Source organism: Falco naumanni, chromosome 3 (genome assembly GCF_017639655.2).
Source record: "Falco naumanni isolate bFalNau1 chromosome 3, bFalNau1.pat, whole genome shotgun sequence".
In the NCBI taxonomy this organism is placed as follows: domain Eukaryota; kingdom Metazoa; phylum Chordata; class Aves; order Falconiformes; family Falconidae; genus Falco; species Falco naumanni.
Genome location: NC_054056.1, coordinates 73679613 through 73701898, shown reverse-complemented (window position 1 = coordinate 73701898; position 22286 = coordinate 73679613). Strand labels below are relative to the sequence as shown.

At 44.8% G+C, this 22286-nt stretch overlaps 1 protein-coding gene across 1 annotated transcript; it reads right to left on the bottom strand.

Moving 5' to 3' along the window:
• Positions 1–5887: 5887 nt before the first annotated feature.
• Positions 5888–7777, bottom strand: SOX17 (SRY-box transcription factor 17). Its single transcript, XM_040586956.1, has 2 exons — positions 7445–7777; positions 5888–7172 (listed from the first exon to the last, which is right to left on the bottom strand). Exons 1-2 carry the CDS (start codon positions 7740–7742, stop codon positions 6250–6252), a joined length of 1221 nt encoding a protein of 406 aa, XP_040442890.1. The 5' UTR covers positions 7743–7777; the 3' UTR covers positions 5888–6249.
• Between the last annotated feature and the right edge of the window lie 14509 nt (positions 7778–22286).

The following is a 22286-nucleotide window of genomic DNA, read 5'->3' as shown; positions in this document are numbered from 1 at the left end:
AAGGAGAATACCTGTTTTCCCTCCAGTAAAGCGCGCTTTGCCGTGTCAGGCTCTTCGGCCGGCGTGCGGCGGCACGGGGCGGACCGCGCTCCCCGCTGCCCTCGGGGAACACCCTGTCTTCTCCCCAGCGACCGGCGCGGGAATTACTTAAGGCGTCGCGCATTTTTTGGCCCGGTACCTCTGTGTTCGTGCTTCGCTTGAAGTCGAGACTAAATAATTTTTGTTTGTTCTTAACAAAGAGCAGCACTGACCCGAGGTGTTTTAATCCTTCATCTTCCGCCTGGAGTGTGGAACCCGGGAAAGCGAGTATTAATGCCCGCAGGCTGGGAAAGGGTTGGAGGGCGGAATACTTACTCGAGAAATCATCAAGCGGCCATTTAGTGATAATGATGTCAACCTAAGTTTTACAGAAATCCGTTTGGACAGAAAATAGCCGAATATAATTATACTTAAAGCCCTTAAACTATACCGTCTCCGCTCTAGTTTTTAACACACACACACACACACACACACAGAGAAAACAAAAAAACAACCACTTGTATTCCTTAGATACGTATTTTGCATTTCACCATTATAAGAATAGGCAGCTGCCCCGTTCCCTGCTGTAACTGGACGTCGATTTTCAGGGGAAAAAATTTACATCTTCAAGGACAGTGGCGGGGCGGACAGGACCTGTCTTAAAATTCCGCATTGCTTTCAGTGGGCTGTCTTCGAGCCTGGACCCGCATTCGCTGCCCTTCTCGGCCGCCTGCCCGGCGGCCCCGTCCTCTCACTTCAGTCCTTCGTGCCCGATAGTGCACCCCCCGTTCGTGTTGTCTGGCAGCACGACAGAAGCCACCACGGGGCTTTGTCGCCCGGAAGCTGCCGGGCGAGGGCTGACGGCGGCGGGTCGCCCCGTGGATCCTCCACCTCCCGGACCAGCCCGGTTAACCTGGGAACCGGCGCCCGCTGTCACTGTCCGGACGATGCTAGAGAGACGGGTGCCGAGTATTTGGGCAGGAGACATGCAATCTCCCCGAGCATGCTGCAGGTTTTCTTAGGCAGATGCGAAATGGGTCAGTCGTGTCAAATCGTAGCTGACAGGCTCAAAGCACCGTCCGGCAAGCTGCGTCACGCAGCGATGTGAATTGCATCACGCAATTCATTTACAACACGTAAAAACCTGACGGCATGAGCTTATAGGGCTAGTCCCATAAAGCGGCTCTACTGATGCCCATTGCCATCAGCAGCTCCCCCGAGTACGAATGATTTCCGAGCGCCAAAAATAGATTCAGCAGCATAAAGAAAGGACATTGGGAGAGGCAGTGACTAAATCACTCCTCAAAAAAGGGTGGCTTTGAAACAAGTTTCAGAAATAATATAAGCATGTAATTCCACCCACTCCTCAGCCTTGGGACGCCACAAGCGCCTATGGGACATTGCAGTCTGGAGTGAGAACAGACCATCAGTTAGTGTCGACAGCAGCAGGATCCGGGCGACTCTGCACCCCTCAAAGCAGGCAGAGGAAACAACTAACTTACCCTTTCCCACACGAGTGCCAACGCGTTCGTAACCTGTCCGTTTACAGCATAGAAATTGGTTATTCCTGATGACAATAATTTTCTTTTCTTTTTTTTCTACAGAAGGTGTGGGCTTTGGGGGGGGAGGCGGGGGGGGGGGGGGGGGGGGGGAGGCGGGGGAGGGAAGGTGTTCAGCCTAGTGAATAAAACCAAGGACAGATTCAGCAGCATTCAAACTAAAGGGGAGTCAACAGCTCCTCAGCTAGCAACAGGAACAAGGAGAATTACATAGCATTTGCTTTGCTGTGGGATAGTATTCACATCTTCCTTGAAATTTCTTTATGCCACGGACCTCCTGAGTAGATCGTTTAGGATAAAATACATACATTTAAAGTATCATAAAGTAGTTGTCTGTGAGAAGCCTTGACTGAGCAGCACACCGCATTAGATGCAGCAACAGCTGCCGTATTTAAGAGGCTCTGTTCAAACATACAGGTGAAATAAATTTTCTTTTTGTAGACGGGAAGCAGGGCGATTAAGCTCTGATCTTGCATGCATTTAATTAGTCAACACATTAATTGCCTATTTAACGTTAAGCAAACGTGGGTAGGTAAGTACTGGATTTCACAGTCCCGTCGGTAACACACGTTACTCGGTACAGCAATACAGAGACGGTCAGCCACTGTCCGGCCCTGATGAGCTCTAATAGCTAAGTGAAGGTGAAGAACGTGAGGAGACATTTGCGCTGCTTTTCTGTCCCATTTGAGTCGCTGGGCAACTGCAACCGTATTCACAGGAAGGCGAAGCCCTGAGGACTGCGGGAGACTCACCGCGATGAGACCCCGGCCGGGCAGCCGGCTCTCACCACGGGCTGCAGGCAGAGAGCCACAGGGGGCGGGGGGGGGGGGGGGGGGGGGGCGTGGGGCAGGGCGATAACCCATCGGTTATGGCAACCGGAGGCCCTACGCAGCCCCCTCCGGCCCCACCAGCTGCCTCGGTACCGTGCTGCTTTCATTTAGGCTTGTCACAAAGTTGCTGACGACCCGCCGCTGTCCCCGGCACTAGATGCCCAGGTGGTGTTTGAGCCGGTGCCGTGACCCACTCCTGGGGGGGCTGGATGTAGTTTTCAAGACACCTTCCGGAGTGGGCATGCTCAAAGCACGATTTTTTGTTGTCCTTCACAGGCAATATAAACAGCGGGGGAGACGGGGGGAGGTATTTATTCCAAAACGAGTGGAGTTGCCACGTAAATGAATAGAACTTGTTCACGAGGAGAAATTCTGCAGCAGTATTGCTGCTAACATCTACAGATTACTCTTTCTAGTTTGAAAAGCATACAGCTACCAGAAACGGACAGAAATCTGCAAAGTTAATGTTGTTTTTTCAGAGAACAAAACTACTGCTTCCTGACATTTCCAGTCCCAGCTGTTCTCCATTAACGGGTGTGTTTTTATCCTCCCCTCCTGACTTCTCCCTGCCACCTGCCTTGTATAGACGAACCTTGCGATGGTTTTAGTTCATCACCTTTGTCTGAAATCTCTTTCTCTTGGGTTAGGCCTGCTTACTTTTTCTAGCGATACACTTAGGAAGAGAGGGCACGCACGCATACACACAACACCAAATAAGAAATAGACTCTGATTGCAGTGTGACACCCACATAAGGAGCTTGGTCGCGTTAGGAAAAACCTGAGATCCGACTAGGGGCCTCTTGAAACACGGCGAATGGGTAAGAGAGGGACAGAAGAAGAAGTGCTTAATAACTTTGGGGCATAAGGGGCCTGCGTGAGTCGCACAGAGCATTCACCGTCCCTGCGGGAAGGGGCCTGAAGGCATTGCTCTGAGAATGCCGCTATTTAACTGAAGAGCGGCTGTTCTGGCAAGGTTTAGAGAGGCGTTTAAAGATGTCACCCCGTCTTTTTGGTTTACTCTTCTGTGTAAACCAGAACCCCTAAAAGAAGAGTAGCTGCTGTTTCCAGGAAGCAAATTGCCCTGGCTGCAGTGCTGGGAACCGGATGGCAGTGGCAGACTCCGACTCTGGTGAAGGGTACGGCAGAATGAAGCGGCCAGCAGGCACCCGAGGCGGGCAACAACCGCTTCCACCGCCCGCCCGCTAGAACCGTGTCATGGAAAACACTTGTGGAAGATAATGGATCACTTTGGCGTCCTTCTTTCAATATCCGATTGTCATAGGCACTCATGGGTCGTGAGGAAGGTTTAAGGTTTTCAGAAGGGCTACAGGACAGTTTTGGGTGTGTGTCATTTAGAATCGCAAAATCGAGACACTCCCTATGGAAAATAGGGCTTGAACGGAGCTTCCTAAGAATTTGCTCCAAGTATATTGGCAGTGCATAAACCTGCCACATTTTAAGACACGTTAAAGAAAGTTCAGACAGTTCTTCTCACAGGAAGGGGTGGGGAGAAAGCTGCACATCTGGATACACACAGAGAAATAATGCTCCTTAGATTTGAGTCTGCAAAAGCTCTGTGCAAAGGGTTATTGTAAGATCTGCCTATACATCATCACCACACACTGTTGGCAGCCAGGACTGCTACGCTGGCCAACCCTCTTTCCAAAACCTGTATATCTATTTAACACAATTGATTGTCAATCACTTCCGGTATTATTATAAAAAAATCAGTAGAAGGCTTTCAACCTTCGTCATGAGCCCACTTACAGTTTCAAGTTCGCTTCAGCTTTCAGCTGTCTGCAAAGTTCAGGTGAAGGAGAGAGGAGGTGGGCAAAACCTACACCTAAATGAAAAATGAGAAGAAACAGTGACCAAACTTACTAAAAGCATAATAATGATTTATCTCCAAAACTAACCGAAGTGATTTTCCTCCAGAAAGCCGTGCACGTACCCCAAATGGGCAAAACAAATTTAATTTAGTCCTGTAGGCTGAAATCATACAATAAAGGAAAATTCAACCAATACGAACCCACTACTTCTCATGCATATTTCTTTACTGGGTTTACCTATCTATGCTTCGGAACACGTAATAAATTTTTCCAGGTTAAAGTACCAAGAACATACCTAACGTTCTTTTCTTGAGGTACCACTTAATGCAGGAATACATCATTTTTCTCTTGTACACGTGGAGGAGAAGTGAAGAGAGTGGCGGGGGGTGGTGGTGGTGGATTTTAGTTATACCTGTGAGAACTGAAGACTGCTTGAAAATAAAATGGGAAAATTAAGAAACTAGAGGGTAGAGTATTTTACAGAATACTAAGGGTTTGAACGCATTTTAATACCAGGCTCACTAATCGCATGCAATTACCTGGTCAAGCTTTGCCAGCGAGGCTATGCTCGGCACTTACCGACAGAGACAGTTTACATCCGGGTCTGTGTACACTATTTTATCTTTCACCAGTACAAACATAAGCTTCTTTAAATGTAATTTGAAAATGCACCCAATTTAATTTCCCGTCCTCATGGAAGACAGATTATTCAGTGGGCAAGTCTGCCACTTCGGCCCCGGCCCCCTCCTCCCCAGGGTTCAGTTCGACAGCTTTATCTTAGGAAGCAAACGACCCTGATGACAGTTACTCTCTCCCCCCGATTTAAGTAATAAACATAATGAATTTATCAGTCCCACCCCACAGCTATACTCAGTCCTAACATCTAAATGAAAACGCCTTTTTTCCACGGAAGTTGAACTGCAGGGTGCGTATTTCTCAATCACAAGGATATTTCTAGCTATAGTCACGATAACGTAGCATAAGGACTTTATGTAGGAAAGTGAATGGTAATTCTGTGACGTCCGGTTAAAGGTGCCGCCGTGGTTGAGTACCCGAGCGGGCTGCTCCTGGCCGCCCCCCGTCGACCCTCTAGAGGCTCGTGTCGATTTTTTTCACCTCCTTTGAACCCTGATTTACTGCTCTCGTTCTCCGCAGCGGCGATTGATAACCCCCACCGCCCGCCCCTGCCCGGCACAGCAAGAGCCGCTACGGGGACACGGAAGACATTTTCTCCGGGGAGATGCTTTAACTAGCGCTTATCCGCCCATTACAGCAAGGCGCTATTTCTTAATGGCATCCAGCGTATCCACGATTACATTAAAACAGACTCAAACCTTACTTCGGTAAAGAGCTTTCTTACAGTTCTTTTTCACCTCAAACATAAAACAGGCCGCCCCCTTATCGTTTTGTTTTTTAATTCAGTCGTATTAAACAACCGTCTAAAAACTATCAATACAGTTTAATTATTATTTTTTTTAAGAAAACTTCAAGTTTTGTTTATATTTTGAGCAAGAGAGACAGAAGACGACTGTTTACAGAAAGGGTGATGGAACCTAATTCTTAGTGCAACGGACATAATTAAAAGTAGTTTAAAAATCAGTAATAATCGATTCCAAACGACGATAACATCTCTTCAAGGAGATATCAGCGACCAGTTTTATTATTTTCCCTTTATTTGTAAAAGTGCAAAATTATTCTGTACAAATCCAACATATAAAAACCAGCACCCTGTACAACATTACAAAAGCATAGGGATCTCTAACAAGATCTCAGAAATTGTATTCCACTGTGTAACTAGTATCACGACTCCACAGCAGGGACAGTTTTACATGTCACTGTCGGACAGCGATGGCAAGACCTGCACCACCTGGACAGCGAAAAGGCGCGTCGCCTTTTAAACCTCGAGCAGGTCACGGATACCCTGTCAGTTCTCAAGATTCAAATAAATTACATAAATAGGAGCGGGTGCGGGCGCCCCCCTGGCAGTCCGTGGCGCGCCCCCGAGCGAGTCCCTCACACGTCGGGGTAGCCGCAGTAGTAGACAGCGGTGCTGGCGTCCGACACGGCCGAGGAGACGGGCCCCGCGCCCTCGGGCGCCGGTAGCCCGGCGTCGTCGTGGCCGGCGAAGGGCAGCCCCAGCTCGGGCTTGCAGGCGAAGCGCAGGTACTGCTCGAACTCGGTGCGGTCCACCTCGCCCAGTAGCTCCTCGGGCGGCAGCGGCTCCAGCTGCTCGCGGCACGGCGCCGCTTCGGGCGGCGGCGACGGCTGCCCCACCGCCCCCGGCGGCAGCGGCAGCAGCGGCGGCGGGCCGCGCCCCGGGCCCGGCGGCTGGCACGCCTGCCCGTAGTAGGCGTGCAGCGGCGCCGGGCAGCCCAGCAGCCCCTGCAGCGAGCCGCTCGGGCCCAGCGCCTCGCCGGGCGGCAGGTGCCGCCGCAGCGCCGCGCCCGCCGGGCTCTCGGCCGCCGCCGCCGGGTACTCGGCCGCCGGGTGCGGCGCGTAGCCGTAGGGCACCAGCGCGCACTCCTCCTGCAGCCCCGCCGCGAAGAAGGGCGCCTCGCCCTCCGCCGCGTCCAGCGGCGACGGGTCCGGCGTCGGCAGGCTGTAGCCGTCGAAGGCGGCGCCCAGCGGCGGACAGTCTCGGTAGTGGCCCGCGCCCGCCGCCGCGTAGCCCTGCTCAGCGTAGGCCAGGCCCAGGCCCTCCACGCACATCCTGCCGCCGCCGCCGCCGGCCTCGCTGCTCAGCCCGGGCGCCGCCGCCTCCACCAGGCCGTGCTGCAGGAAGCCGCTCTCCACCCGCTTCAGGCGCTTCACCTGCTTCCGCCGCCGCGGCCGGTACTTGTAGTTGGGGTGGTCCTGCATGTGCTGCACCCGCAGCCGCTCCGCCTCCTCCACGAACGGACGCTTCTCCGCCAGCGACAGCGCCTTCCACGATTTACCTGCGCCCACGAGCACCGTCAGACCGGCCGCCCACCGCCGGGCCCCGACAGCGGCAGCGCCGCCGCCCCGCCCGCCGGGACCGCTGGCTGTCCCCGCAGCCCCCGGCTGTCCCCGCAGCCCGTCCGCGCTCCCCGCAGCCCTCGGCTGTCCCCGCAGCCCGTCCGCGCTCCCCGCAGCCCCCGGCTGTCCCCGCAGCCCGCCCGCGCTCCCCGCAGCCCCCGGCTGTCCCCGCAGACCGCCCGCGGACCGCCCGCCCGCACCCCACGCTCACCCAGCATCTTGCTGAGCTCGGCGTTGTGCAGGTCCGGGTTCTGCTGCGCCAGCCGCTTGCGCTCGTCCTTCGCCCACACCATGAAGGCGTTCATGGGCCGCCGGATCCGCGCCTCGCTCTTGCTGCGGCCGCCCGCCGCCCCCGACGGCGCCGCCTCGCCCTTCGCCTTCGCCTCTCCCAGCGGGCTCAGCGACTCTGCCCAGGGGCAGGGGCCCATGGCCGGCATCATGATGGGCAGCGAGCACCGCCCCTGCGCCTGGTCGTCGCTGCTGGCGTAGCCCGCATCGGGGCTGCTCATGTCGGGACGCTCCGGCGGGGCCGCGACGGGCTCGGCGCTCGGGTCCCGCTCGCTGCTGGCGGCCGCCGCTGCCCGGCCCTATTTGAGCTGCGGCGCGGCCAATGGGGCCGCGGGGGCGGGAGCGCCGCGGGACGGTGCCGGCGGCTCCCGCTGCGGCGCGGGGCGGCCCCCGGGGCTCCTCCCGGCGTGGCACGGTCCGGCACCTGAGCGGGCCGTGGGGCCTCGGCGCGGGCAGCGCTGGCCCCGTGGGACCGCGGCCGTCGTTGGGGAGAACCGGTAGCGCCTTTGTAAGAGGCCCTCGGATTTAACCGCTCCCCGGCAATGGCAGCAGAGACCGGCCCACCGAGGCAATGTGCTACCGGGCTGTCCTCAGGAAAACACCCTGCCGTCACCGGCCCAGCCAGAAACGGACAACCCTGACCAGAGGAGACACGAAAGGGGGGAAAGGGACAGAGTATGTGGAACCGTACCTAGATGTCCCGTAACAGCCGGAGAGACACAAGGGGCTTCTTTTGTAGGCAGACTTGGAAAGTAACTTGGGAAGAATAAGCCAAGTCATCATCAGTATCTCGCACTTGCTTCACACCTTGTAGTGCTACCTTAGCATATTGTATCTCGTAAGCCCATGAAAGACATAAACTACGTGGGGCAGTAGGATACTGAATCCACAGGAAAGCCTATGAAATACATCCTTTCACACTTTTTCATACTTCGTTATAAAGTTATTCATTACCTGCCAAAAGCGCACAAATTTAGTGTATGTTTAATAGGTTGACTTATTAGTTGAGCTTTGCAGTAGGTACTGCGTGTTACATTGCCTTGTTCAGGCATTCTCTGATTTGCCCGCATAAATAAACTGTAGATACAAACAGATATTGGTAAAAAATCCGTCACTTCAGAATAAACACAAATTCTATCTCGCTACCATATATGTTCTTCTTTGGCATACAAACTAATGCAAAATACGGCGTTTTCACGGGCACTCTGATTAATATTTGCATTGTTACGTGGTGCTATTTAATGCTTATTTGAGAAACCGCTGAGCTTTAAACTGAAGATCAAAGACGTTTATTTAGTTAAGGACACCTCTGTTTGGGTAGCTACCTCGATCAAATAAACCAATATCGTAAGAATTCTCGCTGAAATTAAATGAATGAAGCGCGGGCTTCACCATTAACTTATTCTAACAGTGAATTTCCTGTTTCGTGCAACACAAAACCTAGTCCTTTACACCTGACGGTCAGTAGATACTCTAAAAAGAAAAACGCAGTGGCGAGCAGCAGCTGCCCGAGACTAACACCGGGGAGGACAATTCTCGAGGCACTTCTGCATTCATGCTTTCTGTTTGTTAGAGATTATAAGCAAGAGATTTATTTCCCGCCTTGGTACCCTGTATTTACTCCTATTGCGAGGAGTCGAAACCATTGCCAAAAGACTACTATCTGCCTAAAACTAAGCAAAGAGAAGGTTTTGGTGTGTCGTGTCGTCCCGCCCCCCCTGCTCCCCCCTGCCCTTCAAACACACGCTCTAGTCCAACACGAGGGTCAAACAGGTCTGCTTTTCTTCCTTATATCAGGTGCTGTAAAAAGCGACAGAGACGAAAACAATGTCCCTACACATATATATGTGTAAATTGATCTCATACTAGTATATAGTAACACCGTTCTTGCAAAAGTATAACGCATTTAAAATTGATTGTAAAAGAAGTTCATGGGGCCATTTTCCTCTTGCAAAGCCGACCATCGTTAGGAATTAAGTGCTTTTCTAATCGTTTTTAGTTCGACGCCTTTGGGACACTACCTTAGGGCGTACCTTTTTTACCTTTTTAAAGCTGGTGTGCCAGTGACTTCAGTTTTATGGCTGAGGTTGTGACATTTCCCGGCCTGACGTGCTAGGAGCCAGAGCCCTTAATCCTAGGCCAGCTGCCCCAGGACAGGTCACGCACAGAAGCATGGCCGATACCCAGAGAAAATTCTGAATTAAACAGAATCCGAATCGTGTCTGAAGCTAACTCAAGCAGGAGGAAAATGTGTGTATCTTTCCCTGCAGAGAACAGAATAATCGTCTGAGAGGGGAAAGCAAGATGATTTCCAAGCAAAACAAAACCCAAGAAGGCAACAATGCGCTGCCCTAACGAAGGCAGTCCGTTTTGACTTTCAGATCAGTTACAGCTCACTCCGTATTACTGACTCGGTCAAAACTGACCTACTCGGAGTTTAATGCATAGAAGACAGAATTACCTGTTTTACGAGCTGATCTTGTTAAAATGCCAAACCGTCCCTTCTAGTCTATTTAGCAGAAACATTTTCGTGAGCCAAGGGAACACATCCTGCAAGATCTTGCCCTGAAAAAGTTCAGCGAGTAGAGAGCCTGCTTACAAATATGCTTTACAGCAATTTTGGGGCTGTCACTTCCAGCAGAGAAGAAAATGGTTTTCTATATAATGAACATGAGGTAATAAACCAAGCAAACTGCAGCTAACTTTGTTTGGGAGATTTGTACAAGCTGTTTCTACACCTCATTGATCTAGGATCAAAGAAAGAAAGGTGTGTTTTGAATCTAAGCCGAGAAAGTAAAAGCTCCCTGGTTTGTACAGAAAATGTTGGCAGTTTGTGACCCTTCCAGTGCCCCGGCGTCATAAATAGATTATCTCACCTCTTTTCTCTCTTTCTATTTTGACTGTTTAGGTATTTTTAAATTGTAACTTTTAAACCCACCGCACAGCATTGATTCTCACTCAAGTTGTGCTTTCTGCTTGGACCTCACTTCCCTGAAGCGTTTAGTAAAGAGCTTCTTCTGACGCTCCTGAAACCTTCTTGGTCGCACGACTCCTGGGGTCATTCGTTAACTTTCCCAACCTAACAATGCCGCCCAGAGTTCATCCTTCTGATTTATTGACCTTTTAAACCCGCCGTACACAGCGCGGGGGCGCGGAGCGGGGATCCTCCGGCAAGAGATGTGTTTCTATTTCAGGTCCATTACAGAATGCGGTGTTGGAAGTGGTGCTCCCAGCGTTATCAGAGCCGACCACAAATGCCACATGAAAAGCAGCAAACATCCGGAGAGTTTCCTGCAAATCGAGCAGTTTCTCAAGACAAGAGCCTTTTTTTAACGTGTATTTAAAGGCAACACACTTTGCCTCTTTAAAGCAGTTCAAAATCACTAAATGAAAACAGCCCAGCCCGACAATGCTGTGTAGTGCAAGAAATCTCCCCCAATAAAGACTTTTCGTGACTCTGCGTTAGGAAAGTGAGTGGATAGCAGGGGCCCTGGTCAGGAATGACCCACTATTGAATGGAAAAAGTCAAAAACCAAAAAATGAAAAATGTCCCTTTCAGAATCTCTTAACTATTGAAACAGCGTGACGTGTTTTACAGCCAAGTGATAGTCCCCAACGGTTAAAAAGTTACTGCTTCGCTTGCGTCAGCTTAATCTGCGAATTACTTTCTAGCAAACCGCATAAACAGCTAAACCCGCAAAAGCTTGCTGCTCGTAACTGCACGCAGCACCCAGAGCGGAGCGCTTCAGCGGGAACATCGCCCTGGGCTGGGCAGCCGCGGGGGACAGACAATAGACTGGGGTAACAGTACGGTCCCGCACAACAAGCTGCCTACATGGGTGCGCGGCTGCTTTGGGGTGTTAAGCAACGCCGTCCCCGCATTTTAGGGCTGAAGAGCTTCCGGCGAGGGCAGCGGGACGTGCGCGACTCCCACTCCGAGGTAAGAGCGCTTTCGCCTCCCGGTGGACACGAGTGCGCTCCCCCCGGCTCCGGCCAGCTAGCGGGGGGCGAAATGCCCCCCTGCACGGCGGCCGGCGGGCTCGGGGCCGGGCAGGAGGCAGCGCGGCTCCCGCCCCCGCAGCCCGCTGCCTCCCCGCGCCCTGCCCCTGAGGCTGTCCCACTCGGCCCCTTCCCCCGGCGCTCCTGCTGGCTTCCTCGGCGGGCGGCCCGCTTTTCCGCAGCCCTCTCTATACCGAGCCCAAGCTGGTGCCGGGCTGGGCGAGCCCCGGCACCGATCAGACTGGAAGTCTGCAAGGAGACACCGATAGGTGCCGTTCATTTATCTGCAGAGGGGCCTCGGACTCAGCCGCAGGCAAACGCCGCAGGGCCAGTGCAGGGGCCGCTGTGCTGTCCCTTTCGCCTGGCTTAACCCTGGGTGTGCCGAGCGCACGGGAGGAGGGACAGCCCTGGATAACATTCCCATCTCTCTCTTCTCTTCTTCTCGGTGCTAGGAAATACATACTTTACACATACACGAATATATACATCTTGCCATCTGTCGTTCTTCCAACTACATAGTGCCACGTACTATGCCCGTGTCATTGCACTGAAGGACAGTCAGAAAATTTCCTTGTCTGATGGAAATGGCTTTTCTATGAAGTTATTGAACGTTTGCATTAATGCTCAACACCGGCGGTGCACTTTCTGGAGGACCTGAGGTGCAGGGAAGAGCCTCCACCGTGCCTTCTCCTAGGAAGGAGTTAACTCTGCCCCCGAGGGGATTGCTTGGGCTTGACTTTAATGCAGCTGTAACGCCTTCCCTACCCCTGTCTGAAGACATAAATCAAACCTATGGGAACCAACGGGAAATGACATGTTTAACTGACACGAGTGCTAGGTACTTCTGTAATATCTGGATAGATAATAGATAATACGTGGATCCAAACAAATTCCAATAAAGTCAATGGCATATGCTTCTCAGTTTAAGCAGCATTGAAAGGAAGCCTGGAAATGGCACTTTCCTCAAATTGCTAACAACATAATCTAGAGCCAAGGCTTATCACCCATTTTTTTCATAATTTTTTCCACCCATTTAATATAAAGATTAATTCATGATACTAAGATCACATACCTGTTGCATTTTCCTATGTAAAATAAAATTCCAATGGTTTGCACAAGGAGTTCGCAACTTCATTATGGTTTCAGTGCCCTTTGATTTGAGAACGATTTGTGTGGGACCACAAAGCAGTACACTAGCTGGGGCCAGGTAGAACTCCCCTAGACCTGAATTTCCAAGAACAGAAATCCTGTTAGTTTTCATACTTAAATACATACAAGTCATTAAAAAAAAAAAAAAAAAAAAAAAAAGGCAGCTTTATACAATGTTGGAGCCACTCCAAAAGATCAGGGATCTGAACTGAACTAAACAATTTGGCCTAGCCTCTGTTTGTATTTATGTCAGTGGAGCTACTGCAAACTTGTAATAATATAAAATTTATTCTTACATGCTAGATGCTAAAGTGATGGCTTTAGTTGAAGGACAAGTCATGTAATCATACAATTAAAAAGCTGATGTCAGCTATATTGGAGTGAAATAAATTTCTTCATTGGCATCACTCAGCTCCCAGAATATCCTTAACAAGGCCAGAAGAACAAATGTCCTAAGGTTTTCTCTAGAAGGTAGGCTATGCTACTATATATAATACTACTGCAGTCTTGTAATGTTTATCACTATGTTGCTTTTGTTAGTAGACAGTAATATTTCACAGTAATTACAAAGTGTAAAGTTACTTGCCTTTAGCAAGAATAACATTGTTACACTGTATAAATGGAAAAGTAGTTGGGCCTGGAGCTGGGCAGTTACTGTCCTATCATGCCAATTACTTAGGGTCACGGAAGAGATGATCTGGGATTTTAGCATGTGGAAATAATCCTATACTAGCAGTTTATCAGAAGTATGTTAGTGTTACTAACAAAATTATTAAATGATGACTAAATCCAAATGTCAATGGCTTGCCATCTGCATTTTGATTAATTAGCAGTGATGAACAAGTAAGATCAGAGAGAAACTAAGAATGGATTTAAACCCTCAACAACACTAAATCCAAATAAAACTTTTTTCCAAGATGGACAATAAGATACACATATTTTAAAATTAAATTCCTAATTCCTGAAATTGGAAGCAGTGGTAACGTTGTTCAAAAATATCTGTTCTAGTACATGACCAAAAAGGTCATTCTTTATAACCAAGACATACAAATACAAAATTTGATGTTGTTTTTTCCAAATCAAAGTATCAGATTGTTTAAGGTTGTGATTTTAAAATTCACCCCGTGGAAAGTCTCTGAATTTTCATTGTATCTTTGCAATTATATTCAGTGGTTAAGTGCACTACAACTTTTGACACCTGAAGCTTATCTAGATAAATAAACTACAAAAATTAAAAATCAGGCAGTTGGAAGGTTCAGGAAATGAATCTGGTTTCATTTCTTGATAGCTTCAGCTGTTTGGTTTTCTGATATTTATTTTCCTTGAGTATTCTTAATGTATAAAGTTAATTTTAGTTTTCATATTAATTATTTTAGTTATTGTAGTATTGATTTATTTTAACATTCACATGATGTTCCATTGAAACATCATATAAAGTTGCAGATAATAAGAAAAAGACACCTGCACATCTTCCAAATCCAAAGCAGTCAATCTGACCATGGTTTTAACACTATTTACCAAAATTGCAGCACTTTCAGTGGTAGACATTTGCTTGCTTGACAGGGCACAACGAAGTCTACAATTTCTCTGTCTAGAATGCACTAATATGCAATGTTCTGAGCACTTTTGAGTACCACCAAGCCATGAGAGAGAAGGGAACAGTTCCTCATGGGATCATGCCTGACACGGATAGCAACTAAAAAAAAAAAGAGAACCAAGGTGCAGAAACCTCCAAGCTAAGTTGAACAATGCAGCTTGGTGGTTTTTGATCCAGTCATTATTGCTTGGCCTTTGGATAGATTTAGAATTATCTAGCTGCAGTTCAGCAGTCACACCTATTTTACTTGCGTGGCCCATTTCTGTTTGAATAAAACCTAAGACCGAAAGTCCCCTTTCCTCCTGCTTTGTCCCCTTAACATCACCTTTTTATCTTCACAACACCCTTTGAAGGGTATTTACTGAAAGGGTGAGAGAGCAGTTATCACAGAACTGAAAACTTTAAAAAAAAAAAAAAAAGACCCAGGAATTTCAATAAACTTACTCTGTAGCTAGATCAAGAACTAGAGAGCCTCACTCCTACTGCAAACAACCTGCAAGACCTAAGACGATTTCTATGCAGCCAGCTTCAGTTTACCAGTTCCATTAAGATAGGATGCCTGCTTAACAGGGCTCTACATGTAAATGTTGCAAGAATATTCAATTTAGAAACCTTGTTTCAATGATAACTTCAATGACTTTTTCAGCTTTTAAAAATTCTGTCAAATCTTCTTTGTGAGACAGTTTACATAGTACCTAGATATACTGTGTTGACAGCCCTCTACCATTAAAACCTGGAGAGGTTTGTATTCATGAAGCAAGGCAGATGACCACAGAGCTTGAATTTCTGGATCTACACGTGTATAAATACACTTGCTACAAAAGGAAAGCATATTTGTGCTTTTTGGTTCAGACCAGCATCCTGCAAAATGTAAAGGTAATAAGTCACTTGGCACAGGATAAACTAAAAAATGCCTAAGAAATATTAAAATATCAACCAACTACACTGGTGATTTACTAAGGCCAGCGTTGGAACTGAAGCACACCAAAATTATCTGACACAACCGTAATACCTAACTTTCCATAGTCATCTGTTTCCAGCAGTCAGTCTCTAGCCTTCCTTCTCAGTCAGTGAAAAATTGCAAGACTCACTATTGCAAGCCCTATGCCACTTCAGGATACAAAGACAACTAGTGTTGACAGTTGCTAGGATCACTTTATACACCAGTGCATGTGGATGTTTAAAGTGCTGTGATAGACCATTTAAAAATAAAATCTGAACTAAGACAAGACAGAACACCTAGGTTGACAACGACTCAACTACTCACCAGAGGGAGCCCATTTTCCCCAAAAGCCAACGTCTGTAGTACAGCCAACCTGCTACCTTCTGGGACCTCAGAACTACCCCTCTAAGAATACAGCTGCTGGGAGGAGTAGCTGCCAGCTAAGGGTGCCACGCAGACATACCCTGAAGACGAAAGTACAGAGCTGTAAAGGATTTTGTAGCTGCTTGATTAATACTTTCTGCAGCGCAAAAGGTACTTTAATGGAAGATGCTGCATTTGCCTTTCAAATTGAACATTTCTGAGGGAACAGTTTCCCTCTTCATATATCTGCAGTATGTCACTGACAGATATAAACATTTTATATTGTCCTAGGTAGCCTTCTTGTGACTGTTTGTTAGACTATATTTGTGATATATTGCCATTGGATACTTTAAGCTAGATTCTGGCAAAAAGTATTACTTCTTCAACAGAAAAATAAAAACTTTTCAAAGACAGACACTTCTCACTCTATCTTTCAAGGGGAAGAACCAGCCTTCTAATGTATTAGTAATTCTTATACATTCTTTAAAGTCCAGCTACAAAACTTTAGTAATCTAACTGCAACTAAGTATAGGAAAAAGTCTGAGCTCATAGCCAACACCAGAACATGTCCTGTTCAGGAAGGACCTGCAGCTCCTTCCAGGGCAGATGGTGTGTGCACACTTCATGTTTGGAACAAGGGATAATACAGAGGTTTCTTGGCAGCTTGCAAAATCTGACAGAACTGCAAAAGTTGTTTTTTATTCTTGTTGTTGGAGTTTTTTTAATCTTAGGCCAGCTAAATACAAGATCCGTTTAGCAGTAAAACTACCTTGTTGCCTATCTAAACAGGAAAACCTTGCTATTGAAGATGTAGTTACATCAGCAAGCATGTGTTTCTGGCACTAAAAGATTACCTACAATTGTATACCTCCTGGTATCTGTCCCTTTTTTCCTTCAATACCAGAAATATTATTCAGTTACTACTTTTGCTTTTAGTGTCTTCTTTGTTCTTCATGTTTATTTCTTAATTACAAATTAATACATTTCCTCAGCATTTTTCTTTTTGCAGACCCTCCTAGCCAGCAGTCAGCAGAGGCTGCAGCACAGACCTGAACTACCGATAAATAAAAATCAAGCCTGATTGATTATTTCCTTTCCATGAAAAGCAAATCTATCAGTACAATCAGTTTTTGTTGGTGTGTGTGTGTGTGTGCAGGGCAGGTGTTTAAATGTCCCTTTCATGTTTGAAGCACTGCAGCCACACACATTTTTTGCCACTTGGGAGACTAATTCAATAGCAAAATCCAAGCAACAAAGATTTGATCTGGGTAAGTAACAGTTGTACTGAAGTTGCTGATTAATAGTTGTACAAATGATTTCAAACTAATTCTTAGGATTTTCTTTGCAGCCTGTAGCTTCAGAAACTTCCAAAATACAGTCAACTGATTTTATTTAAATACATGATTACAGAACTAAAGTTGGATGTATCACGTGTCTTTGGAAGAGTTTCATACTAATGGGGACTCGTTGGTCCATCAGCTTCCCCCAACTAGATGCTGAACCTTAACACAGCACTGGCTAGACACTTGCCTACCAGAAGTTCACCTTACAGGAGCACTAAATTAATTTGAAATTGAAACAAGAAGATAAGATAAAGTTATTCAGTTACTAAACTACATAGAAGCATGAGTATGGAATCTGGGGAATCCCTTTGACAGATGCATACAGGGTTTATGTTTATGTCTCAAGAGAGCTCTTACTGTTTAGCACACAAAATGGTAAAATATTCAATAGGTATTTTTTCCACTAAACAATTAAGTTACTGAGCATTTGATAGTATGCATTTGGATGTATGTTTTATAAACCACAGACTTTTATGTCATTGGCTCAGCCTGAAATTTCACATTTCACATTTCATAATTTCCTTAACCAAAAGCAACCACTGCTACTCAGTTACCTGCAAGTGGTTAGAAAAAATGCATTTTCATTTTCTTATTCAAAGAAAAAAACTACTCAAAACTATTTTTTCCTTTGCTAGAGATTTTCAATAACAGAAATTTAAGAAATCTGTATTTGAAAACTAGTAGATTGTGATATGCATTCAGATGCTGTCCCAAACAGAAACAGAAGATTACTTCCACAGCCCTTGCAGAAATACTTTCCCAGCTTACTACATGTGTACTTGCACGTCTTGAGTTTATTGGATTAAAAGCATAGTGATGTGAAGAGGTATATGACATTTATTTCTTCTTACAGTATTACAATCAAAAACAAACAGTATTGCAGCAGTGAGTGATTAGACAGCTGCAATGGCACTGCTTACAAAAAAATTAAATAATGTGTAATACTGAATGAAGTATGTAGTTGCCTAAGACATATGCTTAATTAGGATTAAGAAAACCATTATTACAAAGATTAGGGACACAGACTGCTGAATATTGGCTGCTTTTACAAAGCACAGATTATCATTCATTTTTACTCACAAAAGAAGAATTTATAGGTTCACATATATTTAAAGAATTTCATCCACAGAATAGCCATACATTAAGGTCATTGTTTATACAGGTGTAAGTCAAAAACTATCGTGTAATACCAAAATAAGAGGTGAGTGGAAAGATATGTCTGTATGACAGAATTGGATAGAAAATATTGTGAATAAATTACTTTTTCAGCTCTGTAAATTTCAGTGATATATCTCAGTAAATAACTTAATTAAATATATTTTTAAAGAAATTATTTAAATAATAATATGAATTAAATACAATACATGGCACCAGAAGTAATTTGGACACACCACTGCAAAGATCACAAAGCGTTCAAGGTTATGTTTTACATTTCTAGACAGAATCAATAAATCTATCCTAGCTACTTTACAAGCATGATACATTCACTAGGGAAAGTTTTCTTTCAAGAACCAATTATTATCCTCTGCTCTGTTAAAAATAATTAAAGAAGGGCTAATCAGCTTGAGTCTTAGAAGAAGTGTTGGATGCAAGGTTAATAGTATTAAGACAATTTTCCAGAAAGTAAACAATTCCAAATCAACAGTATAAATCCCAAAGCAACAAATTGTTAAAAAGGCAAAGTTCTCAATTCAAAGTGTTTAACCACCTTTTTGAGTAAATCTAAGAGGAGGAGCTCTGACCAGATCCCAGTTCCATGGAATAACTGCATGTCTAAACAGAAGAGTGGTCCAGGAAAGAAGCAGCCAGGAACCACCATTTCACAAGATTTTGAAGGGTCTACAATGGAGCACACCTAAATCACAGAAGTAGCTGCAGCCTCACCCCTTCGTCACAAGCTAAACTAGACATTATTTTGAACAGCCATTGTATCAAGAATTAAAGCAAGACACTAAGGAGATGCAGCCCTCCTTGAGAGTTCCTATGCGACTGCAATGCTAGATGATCAACTAGGAGCTGTGTTTACCAGGCCTCTACCTATTGCTCTTACCTTGTAATTGAAGACATTCTGAAAAAAAAAATTAACATTTTTTCCAAATCCAGCTTTTGCATATTGTCTCACTACAGAGGGCATTTATATACTATTTTTCATCCAACAAACGGTTTACGAAGGTTTGTTAATATTACTAACACTGTTCTGGACCTTTGGGAACTCAGGACAAATAGATGTTCTAACTAACCAGTCCAAAGTCGCAGCAGAGGAGGAAAAGGCCGTGGATCATGTGCCTCTCCCTTTCCCCTCTCCAATTTTAAGTACAGTTCCATGCTAAACTTGAAGATACTGGTCTTAGGCTCCCTTTCTCCCATGTTCCTGCTAAAAATCTGGGGGAATCAGAGCATCACTAAACTCTTAGGCAGATTTGCCTTTGATAGAAAGACTAGTCAGGGATTAGCAGTAACAGATCAGTTACAGTTAATTGGGAAAATGGTAAATCTATGGTTCAAAGGAAAATTAGTAGTAAGGAACCCAAGCCAAATTTAAACCTTTACTTCTACTATGCATTCTGTGAGCTACTCTGGAACTGCAGCTTAACTCTTCTTTCTTCTAGGCTTAATTACCTTTTCCCATATTGATCCTAGAAAACTGTAAAGTGTCAAATCATACAGATGGAACAAAAATGGCTGTATCTGTATATAAATCAGCATTTATTGCGTAGTACACATGACTACATAACCAATATTACTGTACCTGGTTTTTTAATTATTTTCACTACAAAAAGTGCAATGGCAAGTTGAAGTTTGATTTTAAATGAGTACCAACATCTTTGACTACAAGAAAATCAAACTAGAAAATAATGATTAGTCAAATGACTTTACAGTTACTCTACCAATAAATAAGTGAATGAATTAGGTGTGATTATTCCTTTTATAAATTCTAGTTGATGCCAGAATATACAAGATACAAAACTGTTAGGAAAAACAAATCAAGAAATATTGAAAAAATAATTTATACATCTAAACACTTAAATCTGGATAATACAAAAAATCTTGGTCATTTGGTGAGAAAATATTTTTACCTTTTTATAAAAATAAAGGTATTGATACCGCGACTAAGTAGAGGTAAAATTCCAAGTTGGATAATTTCTTTTGATTCTTTATAGTTTTGTTTACACTGTGGTTTCATACTGCCTAATTTCAGGCTCTTACCTTAAGGATTTGAGATAGTTGATGAAAGATAAGTAGGAAGAATCCCCTAGAAAAAAATGTATTTTGTTATGTTGCATTATTACGCTTTGGGTAGTGCCACTTGGAAATTATTAAACTACAGATATATATGCATACCAAGCAACAACTGCATTTTTGAGATAAGGATTCCCTTATATATAATTTGCATAGAAATTTTTAATCCTTCAGGATAAAATCCTCCATAAATATGTATAGTCATTAGAGATACATGTTGCTTGCACTAAGTTTCATATATATCCTTTTTTTTCTTGTAGTAAACTTACGCAGAGGAGAATTTCCAGTCATTTTTCCATAAGAATTTTCTTTGTAAAACAACAGAGATTATTTATCAATGGTTAACTATCAAAATGGAAGGACAAATAGACTGAAGTTTTATATGGATTAACCAATAGTAAATATAATAAACTTTCTACCAAGCTGATTGATAAAAGAGGGATATACTTATTAAACTTGCAAACTTCCAACAAGTGAGGAGGGGTATCAAGAAGTTTCAAGAGCAAGATTGTAATTAAAATGATCTTCAGAATTATACAAATGGCCTAAACATAATAGGATATAATTCCACATGGAAAAAAGCAAGGTAATATAGTGAGGTAAGAATAAACTATATTAAAGATGAGGAACTTAAAAGGAAGAAGCAGTACTGAAGAAAAAGGTTTGGAGGGTAGTTGTAAATGACAGTTTAAACACCAGTCAACAGTGTCGTGCTGCCGAGAGGAAGAGAAAATACCCATCACACTGGGTTATGTAGGTATGTATGTTCTCTGCAGCCTGTGAAGCAACCTTTCTTTTCTCCTCAAGGAAGAGGACCCAAAATAACAGTCTTCACATTCTTAGACAGTTGGTGCAGTATAGATTAATATCCACAGAGGATAGGACAGAACATCATGACATACTTAAACCGCACTAAGGAAAATTTAGCTCTAATGATAAGAAAAATAGTCTGAAGAAGGTGAAGATAGTGAAGTGTTGGAATATGTTACCTATGGAGAAAATGAAACCCTCCACTTTTTATAAATAAAGAATATGTTTTAAAACCAGGCTAACAAACACCTGTTAAGAGCGGTATGCCTACAACTGGTCTTGCATCAGGTCACAGAACCACAGAACGGTTGAGGCTGGACAGGATTTCTGAAGGTCATATGGTCCAACCCCCCTGCTCAGTCAGGGCCACCTAGAGCCAGTTGCCCAGGACTGTGTCCAAACAGCTGTTGCGTATCTGCATGGGTGGAGACCACAACCACAACCTCTCTGGGCAACCTGTGAGGGGGAAGACTAGTCAGCCCCTGAAGTTCCTTCTGTCCTTAGTTTTCTAAACTTTAATGAAAAATTATGCTAATATTTAGCTTTGACTTTAAAACTAATTTGCTAATTTTTCTTTATTCCATACTTAAATCCTTGTTTTACCAGTTCAGTTCCATAGTATGGTTTTGTTTGTTTAGGAATTGCTATTCAGAAACTGCAGAGAAGACAAATCATGTCCTGTGTTACGCTTGCTCTCCATCAAATTTAATAATCCCCCTCTGCAGATCCCTAAAACAAAATAGTGAACACACTGAGCTGACCTTAATCTTTCTTCAATGGAATTAAAAAAAAAAAAGCATTTCTAAAACAAAACTCAATAAATAAATCTTATACCTGGGAAGTAGGTAAACAATCTCTTAGCAGTGTTCTCCTCAAGAAAAAGTTATAACTGTGCAATATTGATTTTACACTATGCACTCAGATTATGCTAATTTTTCACAGTTTAATTTTAAGCCTCATGCAAAGTACTTTAGTCCCATTGGTCAGCCTTGTGATGAAGGGAAGGCAGGTGTTCCAGCCATTTTAGATATCAAATGCCTCATGAGCTATTTGGTATCTCTAGTGAACAGGACAGAACAAATATTCTACACATACATACTACTAAGTGCTCACATAAAGCTGTGAAAAACTACTATTGAAAATTATAAGGAATATAAACATTAAGTCTATGTAGAAAAGCTTATTTTTCGAGTGAGTTTCAAGGAATTTTTACTAACTCAAATGCTGGGAGTTAAAAATGCTAAAATCAATACTCAAGGTTGAAAATCATCACAAAAAGAAATGACAAAGATATTTTTCAAGGAAGCATACAGTTTCTTCC